The sequence below is a fragment of the Glycine max genome, chromosome 4, assembly GCF_000004515.6.
Source record: "Glycine max cultivar Williams 82 chromosome 4, Glycine_max_v4.0, whole genome shotgun sequence".
Lineage (NCBI taxonomy): Eukaryota > Viridiplantae > Streptophyta > Magnoliopsida > Fabales > Fabaceae > Glycine > Glycine max.
In genome coordinates, this window is record NC_016091.4 from 44,818,461 (window position 1) to 44,846,181 (window position 27,721).

The window sequence follows — 27,721 nt, forward strand, 5'->3', positions numbered from 1 at the left end:
TTTCAAAATGAGTAAAAATAAAATATAAATTCAATTGTCCAAACAACAACAGGGAAAAAATTTAATTGTAATTTTTTTAATAAAAAAAATCATGTTTTACACTGCAACTTGTATTACACAATATAAAATAAAAAAACAATTATATTAACGTAATGACAAAAGGACAGTTGATTAAAACAGGATAGAAGGAAGAGACTGAAACAAAATTAAGTTACACAAAATTTAAACATAATAATTGAGACAATAATTAATAAAAGAAATAAAGAACGATAAGATAAATAAGGACATAAAATTGAAATAAAAATAAAAATGGAAAATAAAGATGAAAATGCTACTGATAATTAGAAAAAAGAGTTGAATAAGGGAGATAGAGACAAAAAAACTGAAATTCAGATTGAAATAATTTAAAATAATATGAAAAAAGAAGAAGACAAATAGAGATGAAAAAAGACGTAGTGTATCAGAATACAATACATAAAAGAGTGGAGCAATAAGAGTGGAGCAATAGATGAAAAGGACTAATTACCCACAACGCAAACCAAGATTTAAATTATTGTTGAAAAAAATTCTTATACTTAATGTACAATAATACTAGTAGTGCCTATCATATAATTACCTTCAAATGAAGATATTTGTGGAGAAAAATAAGAGAATACGTGAAAGAGCAAGAGAGCCATAAACTAGCTACATAGTTAAGGCATACTCTATCAAAGATGATTAATTATGCTCACGAAGGAAGTGCCGGATTGGGAATGGGACATTGGATGCACTAACAATTGTTGGTAATTATAACCGACTTTTTTTTAATGAAGATCATAAACTCATCAATATTTTAATAACATTAATAGTTTAATACTTGTCAAGTCATCCATATGACACTATATTATTTAAAAGAGATCAAAGCATTAAAATGATTTCTTTTTTACGTACCCTCTGTTCGTCGTTAGGTCGAGCAACTGCCCCGACCCATGTTGTTAGAATCGATTGAACAAGCTCATGCAAATCTATCCCTTATTGGAAACATATCTAGGTATTCTAACTACCATATTAATTATCTCTAAAAGATCATGATATATGATTATATGACATCTTATTTGAGAATCAAGGAAATATGATCAAATCGTATATCACCTCAGAAAATCAGTATAAATTAAAGCATATGCTTGACCTAGAGAAAACGGCAGATAATACCCTTGAATGCTTTGATAGATCGCATCAAATCCTAGAGAAAACCTATGCCATAGCACTTTCTAGAATATCTAATTAATTAATATATAAAGATTAAAATTAATTAATCATGTGTGAACTTTAGGTCTTTGAATTCAAAGAGAAGCAAAATGGCAATGGCTCTGTATGGCATTCGGTGCATGTACACTGAAACTTTCATTTTCAAGGTTTTTATATGTTGAATTAAGCATCTGTTGGTTGTTCTTTTTGTTCATTATTTTAGATTAGTAAAACTTACAAAACAACGTGTGCATAAAAGGGAAAAAAAGGAGATAAAGCTCAAGCCATACCTCGCCAAAGAATAGCCCAAAAAATGGATACAAAAACAGTGTGATGAAACCACAACTAGGTGGGCAAGTACGTTGGTTCGGTGATACCAGAGGGCGAGGAAGTTTGAGGACGGATATTCATTAAAAGAGAAAAAAGATTATTTAGGTCATTTTACATAAAAGTAGAAAAATGTAGAGTGTATTTAATAAATAGGGAAATGCAAATAGAATAAGCTAAATAGTAATACTAGACCCAAAGGTCCGGCAGTTTTGCTCCAATTTTTTAAAAGGGTAATTGCTTTCTGCACCCAATTGTTTGCTTCCTGCACCTCCATAATATTTAATATATCCAAATTTCTCTTCTTTATTATAAATATATTAACCAATTTTTTTAAATAACATGAATTAATTAAAGGAGTCTTATAATTAGGGATGCATGTAGTATAATATTTTGAAATTAATAATTACATTAAATGTATTGTAGTAATAAATGTTTTCAAAAACAAATCACAAAATTAGAAAGAAAATTTATATAGAAATATAAGAAATTTAATATAAATTTTGTTTATGTTTAATAACTAAATGTGAAAATTAACAAGATTAAATATATAGTTTTCGAAAGTCATTGTTAATTTTATTCTTAAAAGGTTACATGCATATATAATTTAATTTTTTAATTTCATGTTAAATTAGTCCTCCAATATTAACTTAGTTATTGAATTCATTAATTTCATAGCATTTCAGTCTTTATTCTTTTTAGGAGTAATTTAGTCTTTATTCATTTAAGGTGAGATGTATACAATTTAATATTTTGACATAGTGAACATCACCCAAAATTCCTATTTTTACCTTTGAAACTGCATGCTTATTATTATTATTATTATTATTTAAAAAAATGGTTTTCTATTGGCGTTTGATAGTTGATATCAGAAAGCTACTCAAACAGTTAAATAAACAGTGAACTATTCCATATTTTATAGAATATTAAAATCAACATCCCATACTTTCTTTCTCATTTAGAAATGTGGTCTTAAACACTCCTCCTTAACACGCCGCATAATACATACATATTGCTTACATAATTTAAAATTATGAAAGTCACTTTATAATATAAGTATTGCCAACACAATTTTATTTTTATTTTTTTCATAGAAATTAAAAAAATATATTAGAGAATATATAATAACTCATATTTTTTTAACCAACCGAATTAGACTTTTGAAGGACATATGTTGAATGTATAAATCTACTTGTGTGTATTGATGATTATTATTGTCCCATATATTACCTTAAAATCATTAGAAATATCAAAAGAAAGTAGTCAGAGTGAGTATTATTTTATAATTTGATTTTAAAACTCAATAAGATATGTTGTCAAATACTTGTCAGTGTTAATATTCAATTTCAAATTTGAACTTAAATTCTAACTCTTCGACGTACTTTAAAAAATAATTTGATTTAAATGCCTTTGTTATATATTTTTTTAAACTATTTTAATTACAAATAAAATGAAAGTAAAGTATTATCATACAAAACATTTCAAAGAAAGTTAATAAAAGAGTTATTTTCTTACAACATTGTTAATTTTTTTAAAATGTTAATAACACACTCTTTTAAACACACCATCAAATTAATTTATTAAAATTTACAAATCTTAGTGGATCACACTTCTCATCTAATAACCCTTTCAATTTTATAATTTTTAATAAATTTTATCCAACAATAAAATGTATCTTAGAAGTATTTTAGAATGTTTTACTAACATTTCTCTAGTTGTGTTGTAAACATTTTTTCAGTTGTAAAACATTTTTATTAAAAATAATTTTCTTACAAAATTTTATTTCCTTCAAAAGTTCTTTTTTAAAAGTAAGGATGAATAATAAATAAAATAGAATATTTTTTAAGTAACAATTATATAAAAACAAAATATTATATGACGCATTCTGTTATTTTCTTTTTCTAAATGACTTTAAAAAAAATCAAACTATTGAAGACATTTTTATTTCATTCTAACAAAACACATTCTCTATCTCATTATATTTGATCCATTTTGTTCTATTTTCTATTGCCAATCCAAATATATCCATAAGAACTGATCCATATATGATTAAAAGACTTAACTTAAACAAATACAAGTCCATTCGGATGTCAGAAGGGAGATATCATTATGTTCCTAGAGTTATATATGATAAACTATTCCCACTAAGGAAGCACAAAACAAGTTAAGATCCACCACCAATTATTTATTTGTTCCTATGAAGTTTGAGACTATCACTTAAATTTACACACTTAATATCCTTCAAAATATTTACGTTAACACTGTTGATCCATCTTCTCATTGCTTTCAGGAGATTCATCTTTCCTCTCTATCGCCACCTTAGGAAATACCAACACAGTTTTTTGAGTTAGTGAAATATCGGAATCTTCTCTCTCATCCTTTGTTGACAAACCTGGTTCTGTCAGTGATTGTGATTTCTTGAAAGTTCCAAACTCAATATTTTTCAGTTTAGACTCTTTAAAGGATGGGAAACTCTTTGCTTGCTTAGTTAACTTAGCAGACCCAGACAAGACGGTCTTGCAAGCGCTTTGAAGAAGAGGGAACTCTTTCTTTGAGAGCCCAAATGACCTTGAATTACCCTCCATGTGTGTCTCAGAACAAACCTTTGGAAGAAGGGGGAAATCTTCATTTGAGAACTCCAAAGATCGGGAAGTACCATCCATGTCTGTCTCAAAATGAAACTTTTCTAATGGTGTAGACTCTTGGGCTTGTGTTGGCGGTATAGCATTGGAATTGCATGGACGAACGGGGAAATCTTCACTTGAGAACTCAAACAACCTTGAATCTGAATTAGCATTAATTATGTCTATCTCAGAGTGAACCTCTTCCACTTGTTGCTTTTTCAGAGGTGATCTGGGAAATGCATTGTACTTTGATGAAGCAAATCTCCTTGGCCTAGATGCCTTGGTGCGCATATCCCAGTAGGAATTATAGTTCTGAAAGATTCAACCATTTTGGGGATGATATATAGTGTGTTATCACAATGCAAGATCCTATTTGAATAAACTTCTCCACAAACACTTATAGGAGAAGGAGATAGAGTAAAATGCATTGAGCTTCTCCATAAGTTATAATCAACTTATGCACCCTAGTTTTTAGAGAAGTTAAATGAAGAAAAATTCTATAGAGTACATAAGTTAATTTGAGTTTATGTGAGAGATTCCATCCGTTTTACCTTCCTATTTTCTTTTCCTATAAGTGTTTATGAGAAATTTACCCAAACATGGCCTAAATAGATAAAGTTTGAGAAGAAAGAAAATATACCAAGTCAGGAATGTATGTGCCTGTTCCACGTGATTTGCCTCCTCCTTCAAGGCTGTAAGTTGGATGATAGAGTTTCTGGGCCGGGATATATACATCGGTAGCACCTTGATAAAACAGACTCCAGTTTTGCTGCGTTGGTGCAAGGATATCATCAGGTGATGCTGGAGAATTTGAATCTACAATTACAGGCATGGCATAATTATGATACAACTGAACATATTGTAAGCCACCACAGTAATTTTCACAATCTCCATAGAGGACAGGCTCTTCGAATCTTCCAGTGCCAAATGGAGCAACCGGAACGCTAACATCAGCCCTTTCTCCTTTCCCATTCCTGTTCAAAGTGCTGGAGAAAAACTTCTCAAGTGCTGCACCCATGTTTTCTCCGGGAAGTGTGAAGATTTGCTTAAGCTTTTGAACGCCGTAGGAAAAAGCAAATCTTAATCGATGTAGACTAGCTGTAGGTAAGTAAAAATATAGGCAGATAAGTGTAATAGAACTATGCATTTTAAAAAGTAACCATTACAAATTTGAAATAATGTCATGAAACAACACAATCTCTAATTATGTAAGCATCATATATAAAACTTAGAAGTCATCATGGGAGTATATGAAATATCAATATCTATAACAATATTTGAGTAAGCCTTGATGCATTTTTCACCAACATGTTGAGTTGTAGTTAACTTGTAGATGTTCTTAAACAACACATAAATATATACACTATAAAAACTTTTCATAGGGTCAGAGTATGATCGGCATAAATTTCACAAATCCTATAATCATTATGAAGAGTGAGAGCTCAAGCAATTAAAGTACCATATATATTCAACACAATCAATTGGTGCTTTTTTCTTTGTTATCAAGTACGAAATATCAATCTACTTTAGTGAGAAAATTTACCTATGCTTACACTACGACCCAAGTTGTTGTCATTTCTTAAAGGATCCAAGATGTTCATGAACTTAACAGGAAATTCATGGGTCAAAGTTTCAGATGCCCCTGCTGGATAAGAGCACATATTCTTGTAATTTCCGAGAAACTCTTTTTGGAGCAAGAATTCTCCCTGATCACATTCTGGTGCCTCTGCAACAAGCAAGGGAGTTGGAATATGTCAAAGACTGGGGATTAAAAATACTCCAATTGCTTACATATTGCAAGACTTACCAGCAATTTCTGGAAGAGAGGATAAGGATTTTGGACCCCATATACTAATATAATTATGGTCCCAATCAAATGAGCCATAGTAGTCCAAAAATATGTATAGCACCTGTTAGTAGTAGCGGTCCAGTGATTTTATTCTTCAAGTAGATTCAAAATACATATGCAAAAAAGTTGCTAAAAATATTATTGATGGAATATGTGACTCACCTCTAGAGGACCACGCACTGATGAATGAAAACGATTGATGATATACAAGACTAATATTTCTACTGCATATGTTGATAACAGACCATGGTGTCCACCAAGAAGTCGACTATCATAGTAGCACCAACCTTTGATTAAGATAATACTGCGTTTGAAAATATGATTCTTTCCAACAAGTTGATCAACCTAAAAATTTATTTCCAAATTCCAATTTACAAAATTAGCAAAGCTTGAATATAAATTGAAAAAGAAAAATTGAATTTAATCAGAAATACGAAAAAAGTTTCTATTTGTGATAAAAATGAAGTAATTATATAATTTCATTTGAAAATGGAATTATGAATTTGGATTGGGTAAGAAGGACAAAGATCAACAAGTTTTTGAAAAGAAAAAAATCAACATAATATAGATACATTATGGGGGCAGAGAGAGAGTTGATAACAATCATTTATCAAGAAAATGCATGTAGCCTGAGAATGGAAAGGGGTTAAGTAAAAAATTAACTCCATATAGAGGCCACTAAAGAGTAAGTTGACTGAATGGAGAAACAAAATTTCTTTGTGCTGTTCTTTACATAATTAGTCACACTATTTTTTGCTCTGCAGGAAAGATAGCTAAAGAATGTATACAACGAAATGTAGAAAAAGAAGGGAAAGCAAAATAGACATGTAAAAACATAACAGGAAAATGAGTCCAAAATGTCAGCATGGCATATGAAACACAAAAATAGAACAATATGTATATATAAATATATAATTTTGATATATATACATATGACGGTTCTAACACTTCATATATTCACAATCACGATTAAAACTATAGGTAAGGTCTACATAACTACCAAGTTTAAGCATACATAACTTGTAGAAGAGTGAGATTTAAGCTTATAGATATTAAGCACATGGCATGTAGAAATCAAATAACATCAATTAGGTGTAAATATTAATTAATATAAATACCTGCTCCAAAAAGCGTAGAGTATAGATTCCGGCCATCTGATTGAAAGAGATATCAACTGCTATATTTTTCACTGTGCATTTCACAAGCCGGACCTACAGCTCATCATCCAAACATAAAAAGTGACTCGAATAAAGCTAAGACATCTTTTGATAAAAAGAACATAAAACACTATTTTCTAATAAGGTCAAACACAGAAATGATTGATGTTGAATATAAAAAATCAGGAAGTAATTATAGTAGTTTAAATAGAAAATTTGCTTCTAAACCTGTGCACGTATATATTGTATGTCTTTTACTTGGTATTCAGAGTCATCTCCACTTTTAAGTACATTGCAGATTGCTTGTGCCAAATCATCCTCTGCATCTTCATGAATGAGAGTTGTCAAGTCAACATCTCCATCAGGAAGATAGGTTTTTAGTGGAACAGAACCGAATGGCAAGACCTGTAGGTGAATCACAAAGAGGTAAAACATTCATTTATGATCACCACTGTAATGGAATAAATACAATGAAAAAAAAAACTACAATCGAGAAAACAAACGAATAAAATAAAAATGATAAAATAGAAAATTTAAAATATAAATATAATAGTAATATCTTATTTTTTTATCTTATCTCTTTTTTCTATTTGATTTCTATTCATTATTATATTCTATATTCTTTTATTTTTTTTTAGTTTCCTTTTTTTCTTTTTCTACCGTCAAAGAGCCCCAAAAAGTGAAAAATTAAAATTGTTTAGTTTTTTTAGTTCTTTAAAAATGGGGTAAAAAATAATGAATTTTTTTTTACATTTTTGTCTTTTTAATATTGTATTTAATTTTTGAAAAATTTCTATTTTATTTACAATTTTTTCTTTTATTAATTATTATTTTATTTTTTTATTAGTTATTATTATTATTTTATAAGTAAGAAATAAAGTTTTTGATCGGGATATGAATCAAATGGGGTTCTCTTAACTATTTAGGGGTCCATGGAAAGAATCACACTTTTACCATTAAACTATTTATTGGCAATATAAAAAATTTAAACTGAAAATCAAGGTTTAAAAAATCCTTAAATTTAAAATTGAAGCCTGTTCCTTCTAGAAACAGTCTGTAATTTTTTACGTCAACAATGTTCACTAGAGCAATCAATACTTGCAAAATTTTCTCAATATCATTCAAATCAGGAATTTCAATGTTTTTAAAACTATACATCTTCTCATGGTATGGAGAGATGAAATTTATCAAATGGGTGGGGAAAAATTTGTATACTCATACTTTTGATTCTATGAAGATCAGTTCATATGATTTGGAAAAAATGTTTTATTTTCTAGTTGTCAAAGTGAGAGGAAGTTCACAATGTAAAGGATACAACACAACAACAACAAAATTTTATCCTACAGAGTTGACTACGTGGAAAGAAAACAAAACACTTCATGGAAAATCTAAGCCAACCTACAGAAGTAGGATTATATTGATCATAAAACTTATAAATGATAACCTAGTTTTCTAATAATGTTTTCTTTGAACTTTGTTGTGTTTATTTAGTTAAGTTTTGAAGAAAAGTTTTTCATAGTTTAAATTTCAATTTTATTTCCTTCCACACTTGATCTTGTTTATTTTTGTTAGTTTTGAAGGAATTTGTTGAAGGACCAATTTGGAGAGGAGCTTGGAGCACTTTCACTGACATTGGGAGAAGAATGAAGGGCTTGGAAAGTTATCTTAGTATGGAAACCATGAGATTCTAGAAAAAAGTGAAGGAAGTAGATGTCACATGGGTGTGACAAACACCCACAACAGTTTGGGTGTTCCTGACTATCAATTTCTCATTAAGCATGCCTCTCACACCTCTATGGGTGTAGCCACATCGCTATAGGCGAACTTGACATGCATTTTATCTTTCAGCATGCCCCCCACACCTATGTGGGCATAACCACACCAACGTGGAGAGCGTCAGAATCCTGTTTGCAAATTTTTAATTTTATTTTCAATTGGGCTTGAACCTTTTACTTTGTTTTAGGTTTTTAATAAATAGACCTCTTGAGGAAAGGAAAGGTATTCTAAACTGAACTCTCTTGTGACACCTTTGAATGCATAGGAACTCATCTTCCATTGTTTCTCCATCAAGAGCTTCTTCCCCCATGGCTTTGAGCAACTAACTTTGCTTTGGTCGGGATTTAAAGTAATTGATCCTACTTTTATGTAATTGCTACATTGTTTCTATTTAATAAAACATTGTTATTGTTCTTTCATTCTTATTGCTTGTTTTTGGCTTGATCTACCTATTTACATGATGTTATGATTCCAATTGTAATTGGAAAATTCCTTTGGTTTGCAAACTGAAAAAGACAACTAATTTTCTTTGTGCCTAGGAATAAAGTAAAGACGATTAGTCATTAATAAATCCTTTTTCTTAATGCAAATTATTTGTTAAGCTAATTCAAGGGATTACTAATATAATCAAGGGATTTAGGTTGTGTTGCTTAAGAAATTGAGGTTGGCATAAAAGTGTGGGTTGATGATAACATAAGCTTAATTGAATAGGGATACATAGTGATTACAAGTTAGGAAATCTAATGAAGTCAATCGTCAATGATTTCTCTCATTGATTTCATCCCAATTTTCTATGCATATCAAGTGTTTGATGAAATTCCACAACTAATTTTCTCTTTTATTTTAATGCAATTGTCTTTAAGTTTGGTTACTTAATCTTCATAGTCCATTTAATTTACTATTAATTACCCAATTATTAAACAAGTCCTTATGGAGACAATAATTACTTATCATTGTGTTACTTGAGCGATTTGGTACTCTTGTCAAAATCCCAATATTTTTCATAGCTTAATTTTTTATGGGTTTTTTAGATATCTAAATATAAAAGGGAAAAAGATAGAATCGATAGGGGGAAGGTGCCAATATGCACATCTAAGGTAGAAGTATACAAGAGCCAACAACATGGTTATAAAATCATGTTAAGAGAATTGAATATATAATAAAATTACATTTGAATCTAACTCCTCTTAAAAAGAAAGTATGATAAGGAAAAAGGAAAAGATATTTCCACCAATTATTTCTAAAAAAACACATTCTTGGCATACATCAAAATTGATATAATTATGTATAAATAAAAAAATGGTACAAGAACATCCAACTAATTATGAGGGCAAGAAAGCAAATTCATTTAACAAAGAAAAGACCAAATGTAGAAAACCAATTCCAGCAATAAAAATTTACAAATATGATGATTGGATCAAAATATTCTAACCTCTGCTCCATAGTAATCTCTAATCAGCCTCTGAACATAGTCAATAACATCCTTTCTGTTCACCTCAGATAATACATTTGGTTGAATTGTCCATAGTATTTCTTGCACCCTGTCTTCAGCCATTTGCCATAGTTCCTCATCAATTGATAACAACTGGCTAGGCAAGGATGATGGTAACAAATTTTCTCGTTTACCATCCATAGCTGCATATATTATAACTTAAACTTCAAGTAAAAAAACCTATACAACAACACAAACACAATATCTCAACATTAACCTCAATCACACGTGTAAAACAACTGATAAAACAAAAATACTTTTTTTTATAAGATAACAACATATGTGAAAACAAAATGATTTAGCCAACTTTCATTTGGGTGAATCTAGTATTAAAGATAGGGCACTAATACCTAATTAGGTTTAAAATAAACGAGTCAAGATTATAGAGTCAATTTATTAATTTTGCACAAAAATAAGAGAATAATCAAATGCTTGACCACTATGATAGACCTACATGACCATTTCATACTACAATTTCAAACTCAAGGATCGAAAAAAGGGATAAAAATCACCAAACAACACCAACCTACAAAGAGGAAGAGAGATTTTTGTTTGAAGCGGGCAACAAAAGAAAAGATGCACTTGATCACTATGATAGACCTACATGACCATTTCATACAACAATTTCAAACTCAAGGATCGAAAAAAGGGATAAAAATCACCAAACAACACTAACCTACAAAGAGGAAGAGAGATTTTGGTTTGAAGCGAGCAACAAAAGAAAAGACGCACTTGTCGGTGTCAACATCAAGTACAACAGAGCAAGAGGATTTCGTTCGGCGCAACAGAAAGAGGTCTTTAATAGTTCTGTTTCGCTTTTGGAACCCTAGAGCGCATATGGCCTTTTCTTATTTTCAAATTGGGCCAAAATACCAACCCAACCCAAAAAGCCCAAAGTCATAGGGGGCTTTTTTTTTTCAAATTCGGGAAGAGTCAACTTAAGCCCACACATCATAATGGCAATCCTTAAACAATTCACTAAATCTATGATCACTTATTGAGTTTACTCTAGACATGACAAACAAACTTATATCTATGGTGTGGGTACCGCCTTAGACCCACCTCACTTTGATTGGGGATGGGAATGGGTAATACTCAATTTTTTTAAATGGGGATGGGGATGAGTATGTACACCCGTCCTATACTCGTACCTGACACATATAATGACTAAATTACCTTTATTTTATATTATTTATGTTACTTGATTACTCTTAAGCTTTTACACATGCTTTATGTCTATTCTTTTTGAATAGTGAAGGCGTTTACATCTATTGTACTTCCTTGAATAAGTAGTACATATTTGGCTTTGTTCAATTTTTTACAATATATATATATATATATATATATATATATATATATATATATATATATATATAAAAATAAGAGATCAAGGAATAGGATGGAAAAAAAAAACTTCATATCGATCGAGAACAAGAATAGGTTTTGGAGAGTGAGAACAGGAACAAGAAATCATATATCTATTCTTATCTCGTTGTCATATCTCATTTACTCATTGACCCCCCCCCCCCTTTCCCCCCAAAAAAATGTTTTGCAAGATTATATGCTTATGAAAATATACTTTGGAACGTTACAACCTTAATTTCGTACTTATTATATCATCTCCTAGGTATTTAACAAACTTGATATAGGCATTTAAATGTATTACCATGAATTGTCTAGAACTTTATAGGTAAATTGAAATTTGTGAACACTTAATGAACTTGTAATTGAATTGAAATTGACCCAAGTCTTTAACAATTAGGTGCAATAATGGCGTCAAGGGTTTAGCCTTCCACTAGATCCACCAGTTCCTATCTCCTACCTATGCTTGTACATTTAATATGTAAATATGTAATATAGGCACATTGGCTAGTTAAAGAAAAGATAATTATGTAAAAAAAGCTAAAACAAAAATAGAATATGACAAATTTGATATAACAAGGGACGTAACCATGACTTTTAAAAGGGGGATAATCGCCTTACTCCCCTATTTATAATAAGTTATGAACTATATATACATATTAATATATTAATATAATATATGTTTTCTTTCATCTTACCTATTAGGGACAACTACAAGCTGCACTTCGAGGGCCAGAACCTCCAATAGAAATTAGAGAATGAAGGTAAGTATATTTTCATTCATGTTATTGCTGATTATTACATAGTTATTTATATTGCAATACTTGCTAATAGAATTGCAATTGTGCTAGGGAATATTACAAAAATAATAGAATTCAATTCTGCTTATCCCTTAGCAGGAGACCAACACTACTCAACAATATTACATACTCTGTTAGCTTAGCTCATCCACAATCTCATACGTAGTCCCTTAGGTAAGCTGGTTTTGTGATTGCCCTCTTACCCCTTCCTTCTATCTGCACCCCTGCATTCTTCTTTGTACTTATCTTTGTACCTTGTGTTCTACTATCATCCCTCGGCCCTTGCAAGATCACCTTGTCCTCAAGGTGATAATCCTGGCATAACTGAGACCAATCTTCCCACGAAGTTTCATCTGGGGAAAGTCCCTACCACTACACTAATACTTCCCAGCGTGGCTTTCCTGTAGAAGAACTATGTCGATGGTCCAAAATTGTGAGAGGGGTGATGATGGGTTGCGCGTTGATGAACTTCTTCGGCAATTCCATAGTATCTGCTATCGTCAGAGTGCCCTTAAATGGCTTCAACAAGGAACAATGAAATATTGAATGTATATACGCTCCCTCTGGAAGCTGTAATCAATATGCAACCTGGCCAATGCGCTCTATAACTTGGAAGGGTCCATAGAAACGTTTAGCGAGCTTGCCGAATTTGTCCTGAGGATCTATGGCTGAAATTTGCCTATGGGGTCAGAGTTTGAGCGTGACCCAATCCCCTGGTTGATAATTAACTTCTTTGCGTCTAGTATCAGCATGTTGCTTCATTAAAGCCTGAGCCTTGAGCAGCTTCTTTCGAATGAAGTGGAAGGTTTCTTCCCTGTTGACCAATAAGTCATCAACGACATCAATGTTTGAAGTCCCTATTATATATTCTGGAAAATTAAATGACTTGCGGCCAAAAGTTATCTCACATGGCGTAGTACTAGTTCCGACATTCCACGAAGTATTATGAGACCACTCGACCCAAGGAAGCAACTTCCCCCATGTCCTTGGTCGTTGATGAACAAAAGCTCGGAGATACTGTTCCACAACGTGATTCAAGACTTCGGTTTGGCCATCACTTTGCGGATGGTAAGCTGAACTCATGCACAACTGGGTACCACTTAAACGAAATAGCTCTTGCCAGAAATGACTGACGAAAAATGGGTCACGATCGGAAACTAAGCTTCGAGGAAGACCATGGAGCTTTGCCATGATATCTATGAATAAACAAGCAACTGCATGAGTCATATGCGAAGAAGAAAGCATTCCCAGATGGGTTCCTTTAGAAAAACAGTCCACAACAACCAAGATAACAGTGTGCCTGTGGTATGGTGGAAGACCAATAATGAAGTCCAGCGAGAGGTCCTCCCAAGGGCGGTGAGGTACTGGAAGTGGGCATAATAGGCCAGCAAGTCTTTTAGTCTCATACTTCGTGTGCTGGCAATCAAGACAACTTGCCACAAACTGAGTTACATTTGTTCGCATTGCAGGCCAACAAAAATTTTCTGACAGATGAGCTAGTGTCTTCGTGACTCCCATATGACCCCCTGTCGGCGTGGAGTGGTATTCCGTAAGCAGTGTAGGAATTATTGGTAATCCACGAGGAAGCCAAATACGTCTTTTCTTCAGAACGAGGTTATGGGAAATTTTAAATTCAGGGTACGTGTTAGGACAATTCAGAATTTCTTGAAGCTATCTGAGATACTTAGGGAGATTTGCTAATTGCTGGTGAAGGTCCCCCATGAAAGTTAGACAAGGTATTGAAAGAATCAATAGTGTGGAAGCATTCTGCTCAGGAAGTCTGGATAAAGCATCAGTCACTTGATTGTTTGCACCAGACCGATACTGGATTTGATAATCATATCCCATTAAGTGCGCGAGATACATGTGTTGCTTTGGAGTTTGGATAACCTGCATCAGTAATTCTTTGAGGCTTCTGTGATTAGTGAGGATGGTAAAGCGGTGGCTGAGTAAATATTGTCGTCACTTCTTAACAGCCGCCATAATCGCAAATAGCTCTTTGACATACGTCGACGCACACAAAAGCTGTGGGCTAAAAGGCTTACTAAAGAAGGCAATAAGGTGGTCGTGCTAAGACAGGATCGCACCCATTCCCACACCAGAAGTATATGTTTCCACAGTGAAGGATAATTGGAAGTCCAGTAGGGCCAACACGAGAGCATCTAAGAGAGCTCGCTTAAGTTGCTCAAAAGCAAACTGCGCTAGGTCCGTCCACTGGAAAGGCTCTGTTGTAGTTGCCTTGACTAGAGGAGCCACGATTATAGCGTACCCCCGAATAAATTGTCTATAGAAACCTGCAAGGCCCAGGAAGCTGCAGAGAGCTTTGGTGGACCGAGGAGTGGGCCATTGACGAATGGTACCCACCTTGGCAGCCATTAGTTCCACCCCCCCTTGAGAAACAATGTGCCTAAGATATTCGACCTGTGATTGAGCAAAAGAGCATTTAGATAATTTAAGGACGAATTGATTGTCAAAAAGTACCTGAAATGTCTTCTCCAAATGAATCAAGTGATCATTGAAGGAATCGTTGTAAATAAGTATGTCGTCGAAGAAGACAATAATGAAATGTCTTCTCCAAATGAATCATTGGCGAGCACCGCAATGCGATAATAGAACCTCGTGCTCTACTTTCTGAGCATTTTGCAAAATTGCGGTGGCGACAACGAGCTCAGGGTAGATTTGCGATCACCCTTAAGCTCCACCAAACGACCATCATGGAAGAATTTCATACACAGGGTGTTATAGTCAGTAAGAACAGGCCCAAGAGATTTTAGTCATTGAACCCCCAACACAATATTTGCTCTCGAAATGGGTAACACGTAGAGGTCAATGATGAACTTAGTTGTCTGAATTTCAATGGTGACTGCTTCACACCGGCGTGTGCACTCCAAATGTTGCCTATTACCAACCATGACCCACAATGGGCTTGTTTCACGCGAAGAAAACCTGAGCTTGGTCACTAGCTCCTCCTGAATGAAATTATGGGTGTTTCCACCATCCATGAGGACCACAACTTGGTGGTTGGAGATGGTGCCCAATAAACGGAGTGTTTCTGGGGACAAATGATCCGCCAAAGAGTTGAAGCTAATTTGGGCCTGGAACGGGTCAGGATTGTCGAGCGGGTCTGGGGCGGGTCAAGACTTTCTATATTAATTAAAGAAAAGTCCTCTTCATTTGCGACTAAGAGGAAAACCCTAGAGGCACAACAATGGCCTCTATGGTATTTCTCGTTGCAATTGAAGCATAGACCGTGTTCATAGCGTGAAGCAATCTCCTGCAAGGACAAACATTTGAGAACTGGTGGCAGCAAATGTGGTGGCGAAGGGAGAAGTGGTGTGGGGGTCGAAACTGAACATGAGGGAACCACAGGAGCGGTGGGTGGGGGCCTCCCTTGAGGTAGCACCCATCCATCAAGAAGCTTCTCCTCTTGAAGGCGTGTAAGGCTAGCCGCTTGAACCAAGGTCAGGGGCTGCAACGCCTGGACCTCACACCGGATTTCCAAGGTGAGCCCAGAAATAAAACAACTCAGGAGGAACGGCGGAGGAAGCCCGATAATTTTGTTCACCAAATCTTCAAAATTGGACAAGTATTGTGCAACTGAACCCTTCTATGTGAGTTTGAAAAGAGCCCTAGTGGGGTCTTCATATTGAGAGGGCGCAAATCTTGTATAGAGAGCTTGGAGAAAAACTGGCCATGAGGTGAATTGACCATTACTGGTCATCCACTGAAACCAGGCAAGAGCTCTGCCCTCTATATAAAATGAAGCAATTGTGAGGTGATCATGCTCTAGGGTACCATGATACTCAAAAAATTGGTTGATCTTAAAGATCCAACCAAGAGGGTCAATACCATTGAACCTTGGTACATCTAATTTCATTCTGTGATTGGTGGCAGGTGTAGGCGACAGAGCTAGTGCTAAAGGGGGCAATGAAGGGGAAGCAGAGGGGAGGGGAGACATGTGCTGAAGAAGCTCCTCAAATTGGAGGGTCATCAAATGCATGGACTCACCGAGAGACAACTGATGATTTGTGAGCTTGAGGATAGCATCCTCCAGTTTATCGGAGGGGCCTTGGCCTTGGAAGAGTTAGTCATGACAACGAGAGCACCAAATGTTAGGGACAACTACAAGCTGGACTTCGAGGGCCAGAACCTCCAACAGAAATTAAAGAAGGAAGGTAAGTATATTTTCATTCATGCTATTGCTGATTATTACATAGTTATTTATACTGCAATACTTGCTGACAAAATTGCAATTGTGCTAGGGAATATTACAAAAATAACATAATTCAGTTATGTTTGTCCCCTAGCAACCGACCAATAATACTCAACAATATTCCATACTTTGCCAGCTCAGCTCATCCACAATCTCATATGTAGTCCCTCCGGTAAGTTGATTTTGTGATTGTCCTCTTGTCCCTTCTTTCTATCTACACCCCTACATTCTTCTTTATACTTAGCTCTGTATCTTGTGTTCTACTATCATGACCCCTCCCCAGGACAGCAAATGCACGAGGATACTAATAAAAGAAAATGTATGAGAAAAATAAGTATTTGAGTTTATAGTTAATTTTTTTTAGTAGTAAATTATATCTCTATTTTTACACATAAAATTAATAATATTTTTTCAAAAAAATTATTAAATAATTATGTAAAAAAAAAATTAACACCCTCTTTAATATACTTCTAAATCCGTCCCTGTTACTCCCTTCCCCAATTCTAAACTTACATACTAACATCCCATCCCCCTAGCTAGACTTTTACAGTTTCATGATTTTTACATATCAAGTATGCATTCCTTCATTATTATTCATCAACTTTAGTTTTGAGTCATTTCATTTTTCTGTTTTTAAAGGCATTAGAAGAATACAAGGCTAACGCAAAACACGTTAAGCAATGTATTTTCTTTTTCTATTTCCAGTTGGTGTTTACAATAAGTCTTCTTATTTTTTCAAATATTGTATTATATTATTTTTATTATATTATAATTTAGTTATTTTTATTTTATAAATTTTAGGACAAAATAAGTGTTTAGTTCCCGTCAAATTTCAAATTGAGTTTTAGTTTATCCAAATAATATTGGCATTTTTTAGTCTTTCATAAAGATTAAAATTTTGCTAGTTTGTTTATTTATGTTGAAATATACATTATTGATATATGTTTTAAATAAGATTATATAGCAGCATCTTTTTACCTGAATAAGGGTATTCATGTAAATTTATTTTATTTTAATTATCTTATTTAATTTTATTAACTTTTTTTTTCTCTTTCTCTCATGTTGTCTTTCATCTTAAAATCAAATGGTGGGTGCTCGTTGTAGCGGAAGCGATGATGAGGTCCTAGGTCAGAACATGCTCTGATACCATGTTAGATATATAAGCTGTTGTGAGACTTGGGTATTTCTCCACTCAAAGATCTCATCCATGGAGGTCTTGAAAATTCACAACAAACAAAAGCTACCAAGATCCGCTGAAGGGACTACCGCGATACACCATTGTTGCCACCAGCCACCTTGCTGAAATCAAGTTATCCATGTACGTACAGCGCAACAAGAAGAACCAGGATGTGTTAGTGGGTAAGAGGAAAAAGAAGATTTTCAATTATATCCATTTTTAAAAAATAAAATGAAAAGAAATTTATGTAATTGCCCTTTAATTGATGTTGACTTAGGTAGGAGAATAGTGGGGTTTTTTTTGTCCAAATCAAAAGGTTGTAGATGCTAACACACAAGACCCATTCTAGATCTAAACCAGATCTGAACATTTAAAATTTGGTAGACAAATTAACATGAACTATAATAAATTAGTTGAAACATGACAATTTAAAGAATTCTTTATTCTTTTTTAAGGAATAAAGAAGTCAATTATTTTTTATTTATTGTTATATTTATTTTCATAAAATATATGATATTTATTTATTTTTGTGAAACTAAATTATAAATAATTATTAAAAGTAAAAATTAGTCATTGTTATTTTTTTAGAATGTGTCAAATTTTCGTTCCCCTAATCATTTCTCATGGTTCCATCCCTTATATAACTAATGGAATTTTACTTTTCAAACTAGAACAGTGTCAAATTTTAGCAAAGAAAAATAATTGTGGATAAATTAAAATTTTACAAAAAAAAAAAAAATTCCGCTCAAACTCTCTTTCTTGTTTTTTCCCCAATCCATTTTCCAATTTTTTAATTTGATATTCCTTCACTTTATTTTTTCCTTTAATTATTAATTTCACTAATGCTTATCGCATGGGTCTTTGTAAAATTTTATATATTATATATTATTAAAACAAAAATATTATTATAGAAGATAACAAATTTCCTATATACGATAATCTTCGAGTGGATAAAGTTGTAAGAAAAATCTTTAGATCAATAATACAATCTAATTATGTTTTTAAAGAAGTTGATATTCTCTCCATAATAAAAATAAATTAATTAATAATTGTGTATCTTAAATGACATGTATAATGATTTTAAATTTTATAAAATTTGTGTATCTACTTATATAACTTACATCAATTCTTTGATATTAATATACAATATGATTTTTATTGAGTCGATGTTGAATATAATTATATATATATATATATATATATATATATATATATATTTTGCAAGAAAATGAACAATAATATAAATATGTTCAAAATATTATATTTATATATATTTTAAAAGCATGTATATTAATTTAATTTTAAGATATATAAATGAAATATTAAATAATTTTAAATTAATATGAAATTTTGTGTATATAATTTATGTGAAATAAAATTTCAACTTAATAATAAGTTTTAAAATAAAATTATTGAATAAAGAAACAGTTGTTACAAATTACACCCGTATAATATGATTTGTCATAAGAATGGTAGGTATATAATGTTTTATGGGATTGGTAGGTATAGCGTAATCGTATTATATGAACAAAGAAGTAGAACGTATTATATGAACAAAGAAGTAGAAAGCCAGGTTCTCAAGAGATGGAAAATCAGTAAGTAGAAATCAATAAGACAATAAATAAATAAAATAAAATAAAATCCAAGGATTTTGTCATTTTGTGTGAATGTTTATGTTTATTGTAAAGTCTAAAATCTGCTAATGATTTTTTTTACCATAATTTTCTCTCATATTTTAAAATAGAAAAAGGTGTCTTCAACTATAAAATTTTAAATTATATCAAATAATTCTTCAACATTAACTATTATCTTGATAAAGGATCAAATATTAAAAAATTAAAAATATGTAAGTATTTCAATAAATTAACATGTATTTTAATTTTTATAAGTATAATTAAATTTATTTCTATACAAATTAGAAATCTATTTACTCTTTTAAATAATAATAGAAAAAGATATATATAAAAAGAAGAGTGAAAAAACCATGGGGCTCATTTCAATAATTTGGAAGGGTTAATGAAAATGGGTGGGTTGAATGGGACCACACCACACGTCAACACCAAATCCTATAATCACTTTTTTATTTATATGTAAATATAGAGGAAGTATATGATTTAATAAAAGCACGGGTGTAAGGTTTTCTTCTAAAAACACTTCTAGGCTTATTATAGCTAGCACCAATGAGATATTAAAAAAAGTATAAATGGCCTTGTTCATATTTCATTTTGGTATTTTCAAAGTCTCACTCCAACACTAATGTGAGTTTCTACCTATTGTTCTCAATTATTAAGTAGAATCTACTACCGACAATCATTCATAGATACAAGTCAACAATATTTTTTTCAATCTCTACAATTGAAAAATAATAATGATGTTTATACATTGTTAACATAGAATTATTATGTACCATTGACCTCGGAGGTTATACCTCAACCTGCTTCAATCAATCATCACTCATCCTCATTATGCAATTATGTATTACAACTAGAAATGAAACATAACAGGTTGGCATTCCTTTGGAATGTGACATGGAGAAACTCAGATTTAATTAAACAAGTTGCACCTATAGAGGTATAGGTTCTCCCCAATGGAATTCATGAATCACAATTAGTTAGACGATTGTTCTTACGACAACATCATTCTAAGTATTCAAAAAATTTGATTGAATACGAAATAACAGAATTGAAAACGTACTAAAGGTGTTGACACAATCCAACAATAGAAATTTGGACTATTTTTAACAAACCAATAATCCAAATAGAAGAATAGCACAACATATTTCAAATCATCATTAATTTTGTTATGTTTGCGTTATAATTGTAATTTTTAATATGTTTTATTATTATCAAGTATCATTTTACTATAATTTGAATATTTTATCTACTTTATAAGACTGATGTGTCATATATTTTTTCGCGGTATTTTTGTACTTTATTTTAATACTACTAATTAATTTTATTATTTTTTAATTATAAGAACATAAAAAAATTAAAAAACATAAATTTAACTACACAATTACATATAACATAAATAAAAAATCATACTCTAATTTTATCCAATTTTTATATTTCTTTTATATGTATATTTTTGTTAATAAAAAAATTAATTTAATTGGAAAGGCGAGGTAACCAAACCCGACTCCCGTAAAAGAAGCAAAAGTAGTACACTTAGAGAAATAATTCTCAAAGTAGTATACTTTGAGAATTTTGATGAGAGAGTGTACAGCGGAAAAAAAAAACCACTTTCTTGTGCTAAAGTTTATATTAGTCCTATTAATAAAGAATGGATTCAAGTTATTTACAAAAATCAACATGCAAATGTATGTTCATTAAAAATAAAGTATTACATTTGTCTAAAATATATATTGTTCTTTACTTACTCAAAAACATATTCTTAAAACCTAGTTGGTTGCCCAAAAAATTTGATTGCCCAAATAATGACGACTATTTGAATTTTTTTATTGTCAAGATTACTTATGATCATTAAAATTGGTCTTAAAAGATGTAAAATTTATAAATTCTAAATGTAAGACTTATCATACTTACTACTCAAAAATCACAATTATCGTCGTTCTTGAAACAAAATCATCATCACAATTAACCTGTGCTCCCTAATCTAGTCAAACAATAATCAGAGAACACTACTCGTCTTTAAACACTATCTCGCTGCCAGAAACAGCAGCCTGCAATCACCCCCCACTGAAAACCCCGCTCTCAGAATCGAAAATTGAAAACACCGCTCTCAAGAAAACAAAGAAACGCTTTTAGGACATGTTCAAGACTGGCAAGAATTTATTCACCAAATCCAATTCAAAGAAAAAGTGAATAACAGAGCAAAGGTTTTCTTGAGAAAAAGAACAGGGAGAAAACAAATCGAAAAACAGAGAAACGAATAAGAGGAAACAATGATGGTCAATCTGTTAGGAATTTTCTCAGGAAAATGAAAATAGAAAGAAAACAGAGAAGAGAAAAAAAAAAAACCAAATGAACAAAACAGCGGGAAGAAAAAATCAAGGTGGGTGGTATCGCTTCGATTCCATGTTAGAATCATGGTTCAGACTTCAGAGGAGGGGAAAGAAGGGAAAAGTATAAAACTAAAAGAAGGATTTTACTCAAATGTGAACATGAGCAATTAAAACCAAGAAACAAAATCACACATAACATAAGAACTAAAAATACAATTAAACCTAAATTATAAACCGAAGTGGTTTCACCAGTGACTAAACATTAGGTTCAAACCAAAACACAAAAAACAACAAGAACAAAAGAAGACTAGTCGTTTAGTTTCTTTTTTCTTGGTACAGGAAAAAAAAAAAAAACTAGTTGTGTAGTTTCCACTGAGTAGCATATAGAACCTTCAAAAATAAAAAGTAAAACGACAATAACTTTAAATAAAAAAGGAATGAAATCTTAAGAATATTATAAATGCATAAATCTTTAAGAATATTGTTATGCTTGAATAACTAATATCTTTGGACAAAGACAATAAAAAAATACCTTTCTTTTCATGTTTGATATATTTTGTTGTGTCCATATGATGAAGTATTACCCAGTTCCGTTATCAGAATTAGCATGAACTACCATCTTTTCGCGGCATTGTTCTGGATTCCATCTGGTGATTGTGCGCTCTTCAACGGTGTAGTTTGCCAAACATAATGGAGACTCATTGCTGCCACCATTTCTATTGACATACAAAACCAATAAGATTTTTGCAACGCCTCCAAGAAGTCGAGTTGTGCAATGAACATCAGACCATACTCTCAACCTTCCATTTAGATCTTTATCTTCCTCATCTGATAAAACAAGCACACCATACTCCGAATGGACCCGAGCTGGATGGTGACGATAGACAACGAAATCTGCACCATACTGAGCTCCTGACCTCACTACCCAGTTTTTCATTCTCAGGTGGGAATAAGCCTTGTAGAAACAGGGGAATGTTTCTTTCTTTGACTTCATGTAATGCCACAGCTCTTCATCGGTTTGGGAACTAGTATCATCACTGTCATTATTAATCTTAAGGCATTTCAAGGAATAGCATAGGTAGAATGCCTCCTCAAAGCTTAATTGAAACCGGGGTTTGTCCTTTTCAACTGTTCTCACAGGTGAGCCAAAACATGCTTTATCGAGCAAATGAAGTTGTTCTGCTTCCACTACTAAGTGTACACTACTACCAGAGAGAAATCCACGAGTATCTGATTGAACTAGAGAAGACTGAATTTGAGATACAATCTTTGACATGGGTTCCTTGAGTGCTTCAGCTTGTGCATCCTTTTTAGCTTTTGCATCTTTTCCTTTCCATCTTGGTGCCATTTGGACTCACAAAATGAGTAAACAGATGTGTCAAAACCAAGTCAATCAAAAAGGTAATGGCAAATGATAGGAAAATTTCTTGCAATAAAAAGGTGGAAAAGATTTTCAAGTTTCCCCAAACAATCACCAGAATGCACAGAAAAAGCTCTGTCATTTGCTTGGCCAACTCACAATTTACAAACATGAGCAATTTTGTACACTTGCTAAAACAACCATCAAATAAATTATATTAGTTTACTTGAAAGCATTGAGTAAAACAAAAATAAATCAAATTTGCTGAAAATCAACATAAATCAAAGGAAGAATCAGTCTATTTATTGTGTCCAATTGTGGACGTAATTTGGAGGGTTAACTTTGCATATCTGATTTTTATCAAAGAGATGAAAGAGCTATTAGGATAATTTGTCAATCCCCAAATAAAAACATAAACTAGAGTTAGTTAAGAGAGGTGAGTGCTAAATGAAATGGTTTCATGCGCTAAAATAGACATCTTACTATAAGCTATGTAGTCAATAGCGCCGCTACACCGCAAGACTCTCTTCCTTTGGAAGCAATCCTTTTCAAGACACGATGGACACTAAATATGAGCACCTCTCCCGTCACGCGTGTTTTTTTGTGGCGATTTGCGAAGCGACACTTAAAACTATCGCTAGAAAGCGTCCGCGCCGTCCCTCTTGCCTCCGAAATTTTCCACTCTCCCTTCTTCTATCTCTGGTCTAACGTCCTAGTGAATTAGGACTTCAGACTTCAGTGGAAATGGGTCATGCATCACATCACAAATTCAGTTTTCCAAAAAAAAAAAAAAACCCATAGGATAGAACCCTGAATTATATATATATTTTTAAAAAAATTGTGGCTTTCTTGCTGAAACGTGAAATCATCTCAAAGGTATGCATAGGTATTAAAATACTATGGGAAAATCAGAAACCCAGTGACCTTGCAATGGCGAAAAGGAAAGAGAATAGATACGTGAAGAAACAATTGGTTTCAGTTCAGAATAGCATAAAGAGAATCATCTTGAATAAAGGGGGAGAGAGATTAGAAGGACGTACCGGTGTCAAGTAGTAATTTGAAACGGCGAAATGTGTTGTTGTGGACGTTTGTTGAAAACAGAGAGACAGCAAAATGAATGGAATGGATTTGGACTTGGGAAGAAAGTACTCCCTCCACCTCATACCCATTGACCTATTTTTTATTTATATTCCTTGAGGTTTTAATATTTAAAAAAAAACAAAAATATAATTGAAAAAAAAATCTTATTAAAAAGTAATTAAACAGGTTTTTTTTATCAACAACATAATTAAAAATAAATAAAAATTTGATGATCCGCAGTCTTTTTATCAGTAAGAAAGGAAAAAAAAGAAAATCAAGTAATTTGAAAAGGGCAAGAATCCGTTGACAAAGCTATTCTTCCCATTCCATCAACAAAAACAAGGAAAGTAAATCAAGTAATTTGAAAAGGGCAAGAATCCCAAAAAAATTCAGCATCAGAGATCGATGACCCTACACTCATTTAAAGATTTAAAAAATCAATAAAAATTTAATTACTCGTGATCGTATAAATTTTATCTCTTAATCCCTATAATTAAAATAACATCAATTTTAATTTCCACACATACTGTTTTAATGTCTTGTAGTCCCTCTATTTTAATGCTGAACATTTGGCACCAAAAGCTTTTGAGAAAACTTAGTTTCATGGAGTCTCGTTGAGCAAAACATAAAACTTTTTTATTACAATATCAACTCTTATTTCTTTGAAGGTTAGTATAAACACAATGAAAAAGAGATAGAAGGATCAAAGAAAATTACAGAGTGTTTATCCTAGTTTGTCTAATCAACCAAAATTACATCTAGTTTTTTTTTTTTTTACTTCAACCAAGATTTTTTTATATACATCAAATAATTTATACAGGTTAAAATCCATTTCGTTTAATCTAAATATTATTTGGCTTTATCATCCTCTTCATACATCAAATACCTATTTTACATCTATCACTTCCTATTATTTCCTTATCTCTCCTGTTAGAGATTAGCGTGTTCAAGAAATATTTCCCATCCAAGAATATTAAATAATGTGTGGGAAATTTATTTAACCACAGATCTGTAATTTGACTATTGATAATTATTAATTATAATATTTAATTTGCATTCCGTTGTGCTTGATAGTCCAACTTATAGATATGCATGTTTTATACCATTTCTTTTTATACTTTTTGTTTAAACTATTTCAAGGCCAATTATATCTATGGGATGAATTCAAGAACATAAAAACCTCCAATTTCTTGTAAAGAGCTGAGCCACCTGAGATGAATTAAGTTGAAAGTTGAAGTAGAAGCAGTCAAACATGCAGTTTCTTTACCAAAATAAAATTCTGTCGAGTTTATATAAACTTTCGAATTTGATAACCTTGATGAAAGAGCATGAAAAAAATTTCAAATGAATATTTGTCAAATAACGAAAGCAACACTACGTAACAGTTTTACAAGATCAATCACTATCCACATGCAAAGCATGTTTAAGCAATGCTGCGTGTTGCATCCTTCCCTCTCTCAAAAGGAAGGAGCATGTTGAGCACATACTGGTTGGTTCCTGCAAATTATCAGTACCAGCTCAAGTTATTCCAACTTTAGATAGAAGCTTCCCAGTTGGTAGACTAGAACAATATCATAGGTACTCGATCAATGATTAACTAAAAAATAGTACTAGTAGGTATTCTTATAATAGTAATGTTTATTTTCCTACAAATCTTACTACTACTTTATAAAAAAAAAAGTATTAAATGAAAAAATAAATGAATTTGATGTCTTGGAAATATAATATGCATTCAATACTTACCATATAAAAAATTAGGAAGATGAGTACAAGGATATTGGATAAGCATTTAGAATTATTCTTCTCCCAAACATCATCCAGTCATACAAATTAACTTGGGGGATTAAAATGCATGTCTGTACTTTCCATTCAGTCAGTTATCATAGACATCAATGTGTCCAAATGCATCCGTACCTGGAGGACATTCCAAAGCAGCTTCAAGAACTCTATGGTGTATCCCACGAGAATCAATGGAGCATCCACCTCTATGATGATGTCCAGCAAGACATACCTTAACACAATTGTATTTGTGTATCAAATTCATTATTTCATCATAATTCCACACAAGTCCCTTCTCACTTGCCGCGCCAGGATCAAGAGGCAGATAGATGGCAACAGATAACCACTTTCTGTTTAAATTTTGTTGCCTGAAGGAGAACACCATCCAACCATTCCATATGTTCCTTTCCAATTGCTCCATTAAACATGAGAAACCTTCTTTCAAGCCCCTCCATATTTACTGGATTGTTCTTATCTTCATTTGGATTCTTCTCCCTTAAGATTTTCAAGGCCTCCAATCTTTTAGGATGATCTTTTGGCCAACCAATGGCACTGATGTCATAGCCATCCAGAACTACAAATCTATATTCAGGCACTGGTGAGAAATCATAGTAAGCACGGCCATCAAGTGTTTTTGATCTTCAATAATGGAAGTAACTCACAGCAGAGGAAGATTGTATAGGCAATGATTGCCAATCATATGATACACAAGTCCTCCCCTGAACATCTCAAATTCGTCCACTACTTTCTTAATAGTACCAAGAGACTGATCTTTGGGGCAAAATCCATCAACAATATCTCCAAAATTAATAGCAAACTTATGCTTCTGATGAGTGTTCCATTCTTTAACCGCTCTCCGCAACACAAAAATACTATGCCTATAATACCATGGAACACCAAGGAATGAGCGGCCATCAGGAATGTCGGCATATTGGACATCAGAAATCAATCCAAAAGAAAAAAAGAGGCTGTATAGTAGCTAGTCCATTAGAAGAAACCATGATGTCTCTCTCTGCGTGACCCTATAATACATTTAACATCTATAAAGATATCCAAGTAGTACATTCCAAGAACAATCTTGTCTGAAATAACACATACAGGAACCAGCTATCTCATTCTCAAGCTCAGCAATTATTCAGAGAATTAGAAGGGGGAAAATACACAGCACAAACAAAAAACAAGCATATTGTTGGGTTGCTAACTTGGCCTGTTTCAAATTATCTGATTCAAAGCATAAACAATATCTTATAAAAAAAATAGTATCACCCCCCTCCCCATTGCATACTGGAGCTTAGAGATATTTAAAGAAAAGACTCTGATGAATGAAGGCCAAAGCAGCAGGTATTTGAGATGAGCAACCTCTATTTTCTTTTCAATTTGGAAAATTGCATTGTTTGCATGGATGCAAAGTTGAGGTTAATAGGAGTTTCAGAATTTACTCTGCGTTTAGGGAAGATGAAAGAAGGTTAATGGCTAAAGAATACTATGAAGAAAACATAGATATGCTTTTCAATTCAAAAAATTAGGCTTCATC

The 27,721-nt window shown here is 32.4% G+C and overlaps 2 protein-coding genes and 1 pseudogene across 4 annotated transcripts; all 3 read right to left on the bottom strand.

Annotated features, from left to right (window-relative positions):
- Positions 1 to 3,576: 3,576 nt before the first annotated feature.
- On the bottom strand, positions 3,577 to 11,254 carry LOC100813790 (uncharacterized). The gene is made up of 9 exons (XM_006578599.4): positions 11,129 to 11,254; positions 10,393 to 10,595; positions 7,413 to 7,589; positions 7,146 to 7,238; positions 6,190 to 6,372; positions 5,986 to 6,088; positions 5,722 to 5,904; positions 4,819 to 5,276; positions 3,577 to 4,490 (listed from the first exon to the last, which is right to left on the bottom strand). Exons 2-9 carry the CDS (start codon positions 10,591 to 10,593, stop codon positions 3,810 to 3,812), a joined length of 2,079 nt encoding a protein of 692 aa, XP_006578662.1. The 5' UTR covers positions 10,594 to 10,595; positions 11,129 to 11,254; the 3' UTR covers positions 3,577 to 3,809.
- A 10,907-nt stretch (positions 11,255 to 22,161) lies between these two features.
- On the bottom strand, positions 22,162 to 24,514 carry LOC100807021 (tRNA-splicing endonuclease subunit Sen2-1). 3 transcript variants are annotated; one of them, XM_041014926.1, is made up of 4 exons: positions 24,369 to 24,514; positions 23,812 to 24,061; positions 22,501 to 23,321; positions 22,162 to 22,358 (listed from the first exon to the last, which is right to left on the bottom strand). In XM_041014926.1, the coding sequence occupies exon 3, from the start codon at positions 23,314 to 23,316 to the stop codon at positions 22,549 to 22,551; it is 768 nt and encodes a 255-aa protein (XP_040870860.1). In that variant the 5' UTR covers positions 23,317 to 23,321; positions 23,812 to 24,061; positions 24,369 to 24,514; the 3' UTR covers positions 22,162 to 22,358; positions 22,501 to 22,548. The 3 variants fall into 3 exon arrangements, with proteins under 3 accessions (XP_040870860.1, XP_006578664.1, XP_006578665.1); XM_006578601.4 differs by lacking the exon at positions 22,162 to 22,358 and having other exon boundaries at positions 22,414 to 23,321; positions 24,369 to 24,513; XM_006578602.4 differs by lacking the exon at positions 22,162 to 22,358 and having other exon boundaries at positions 22,414 to 23,321; positions 23,812 to 24,040; positions 24,369 to 24,503.
- A 1,767-nt stretch (positions 24,515 to 26,281) lies between these two features.
- Positions 26,282 to 27,188, bottom strand: LOC100814853 (manganese-dependent ADP-ribose/CDP-alcohol diphosphatase-like; annotated as a pseudogene).
- Positions 27,189 to 27,721: the final 533 nt, after the last annotated feature.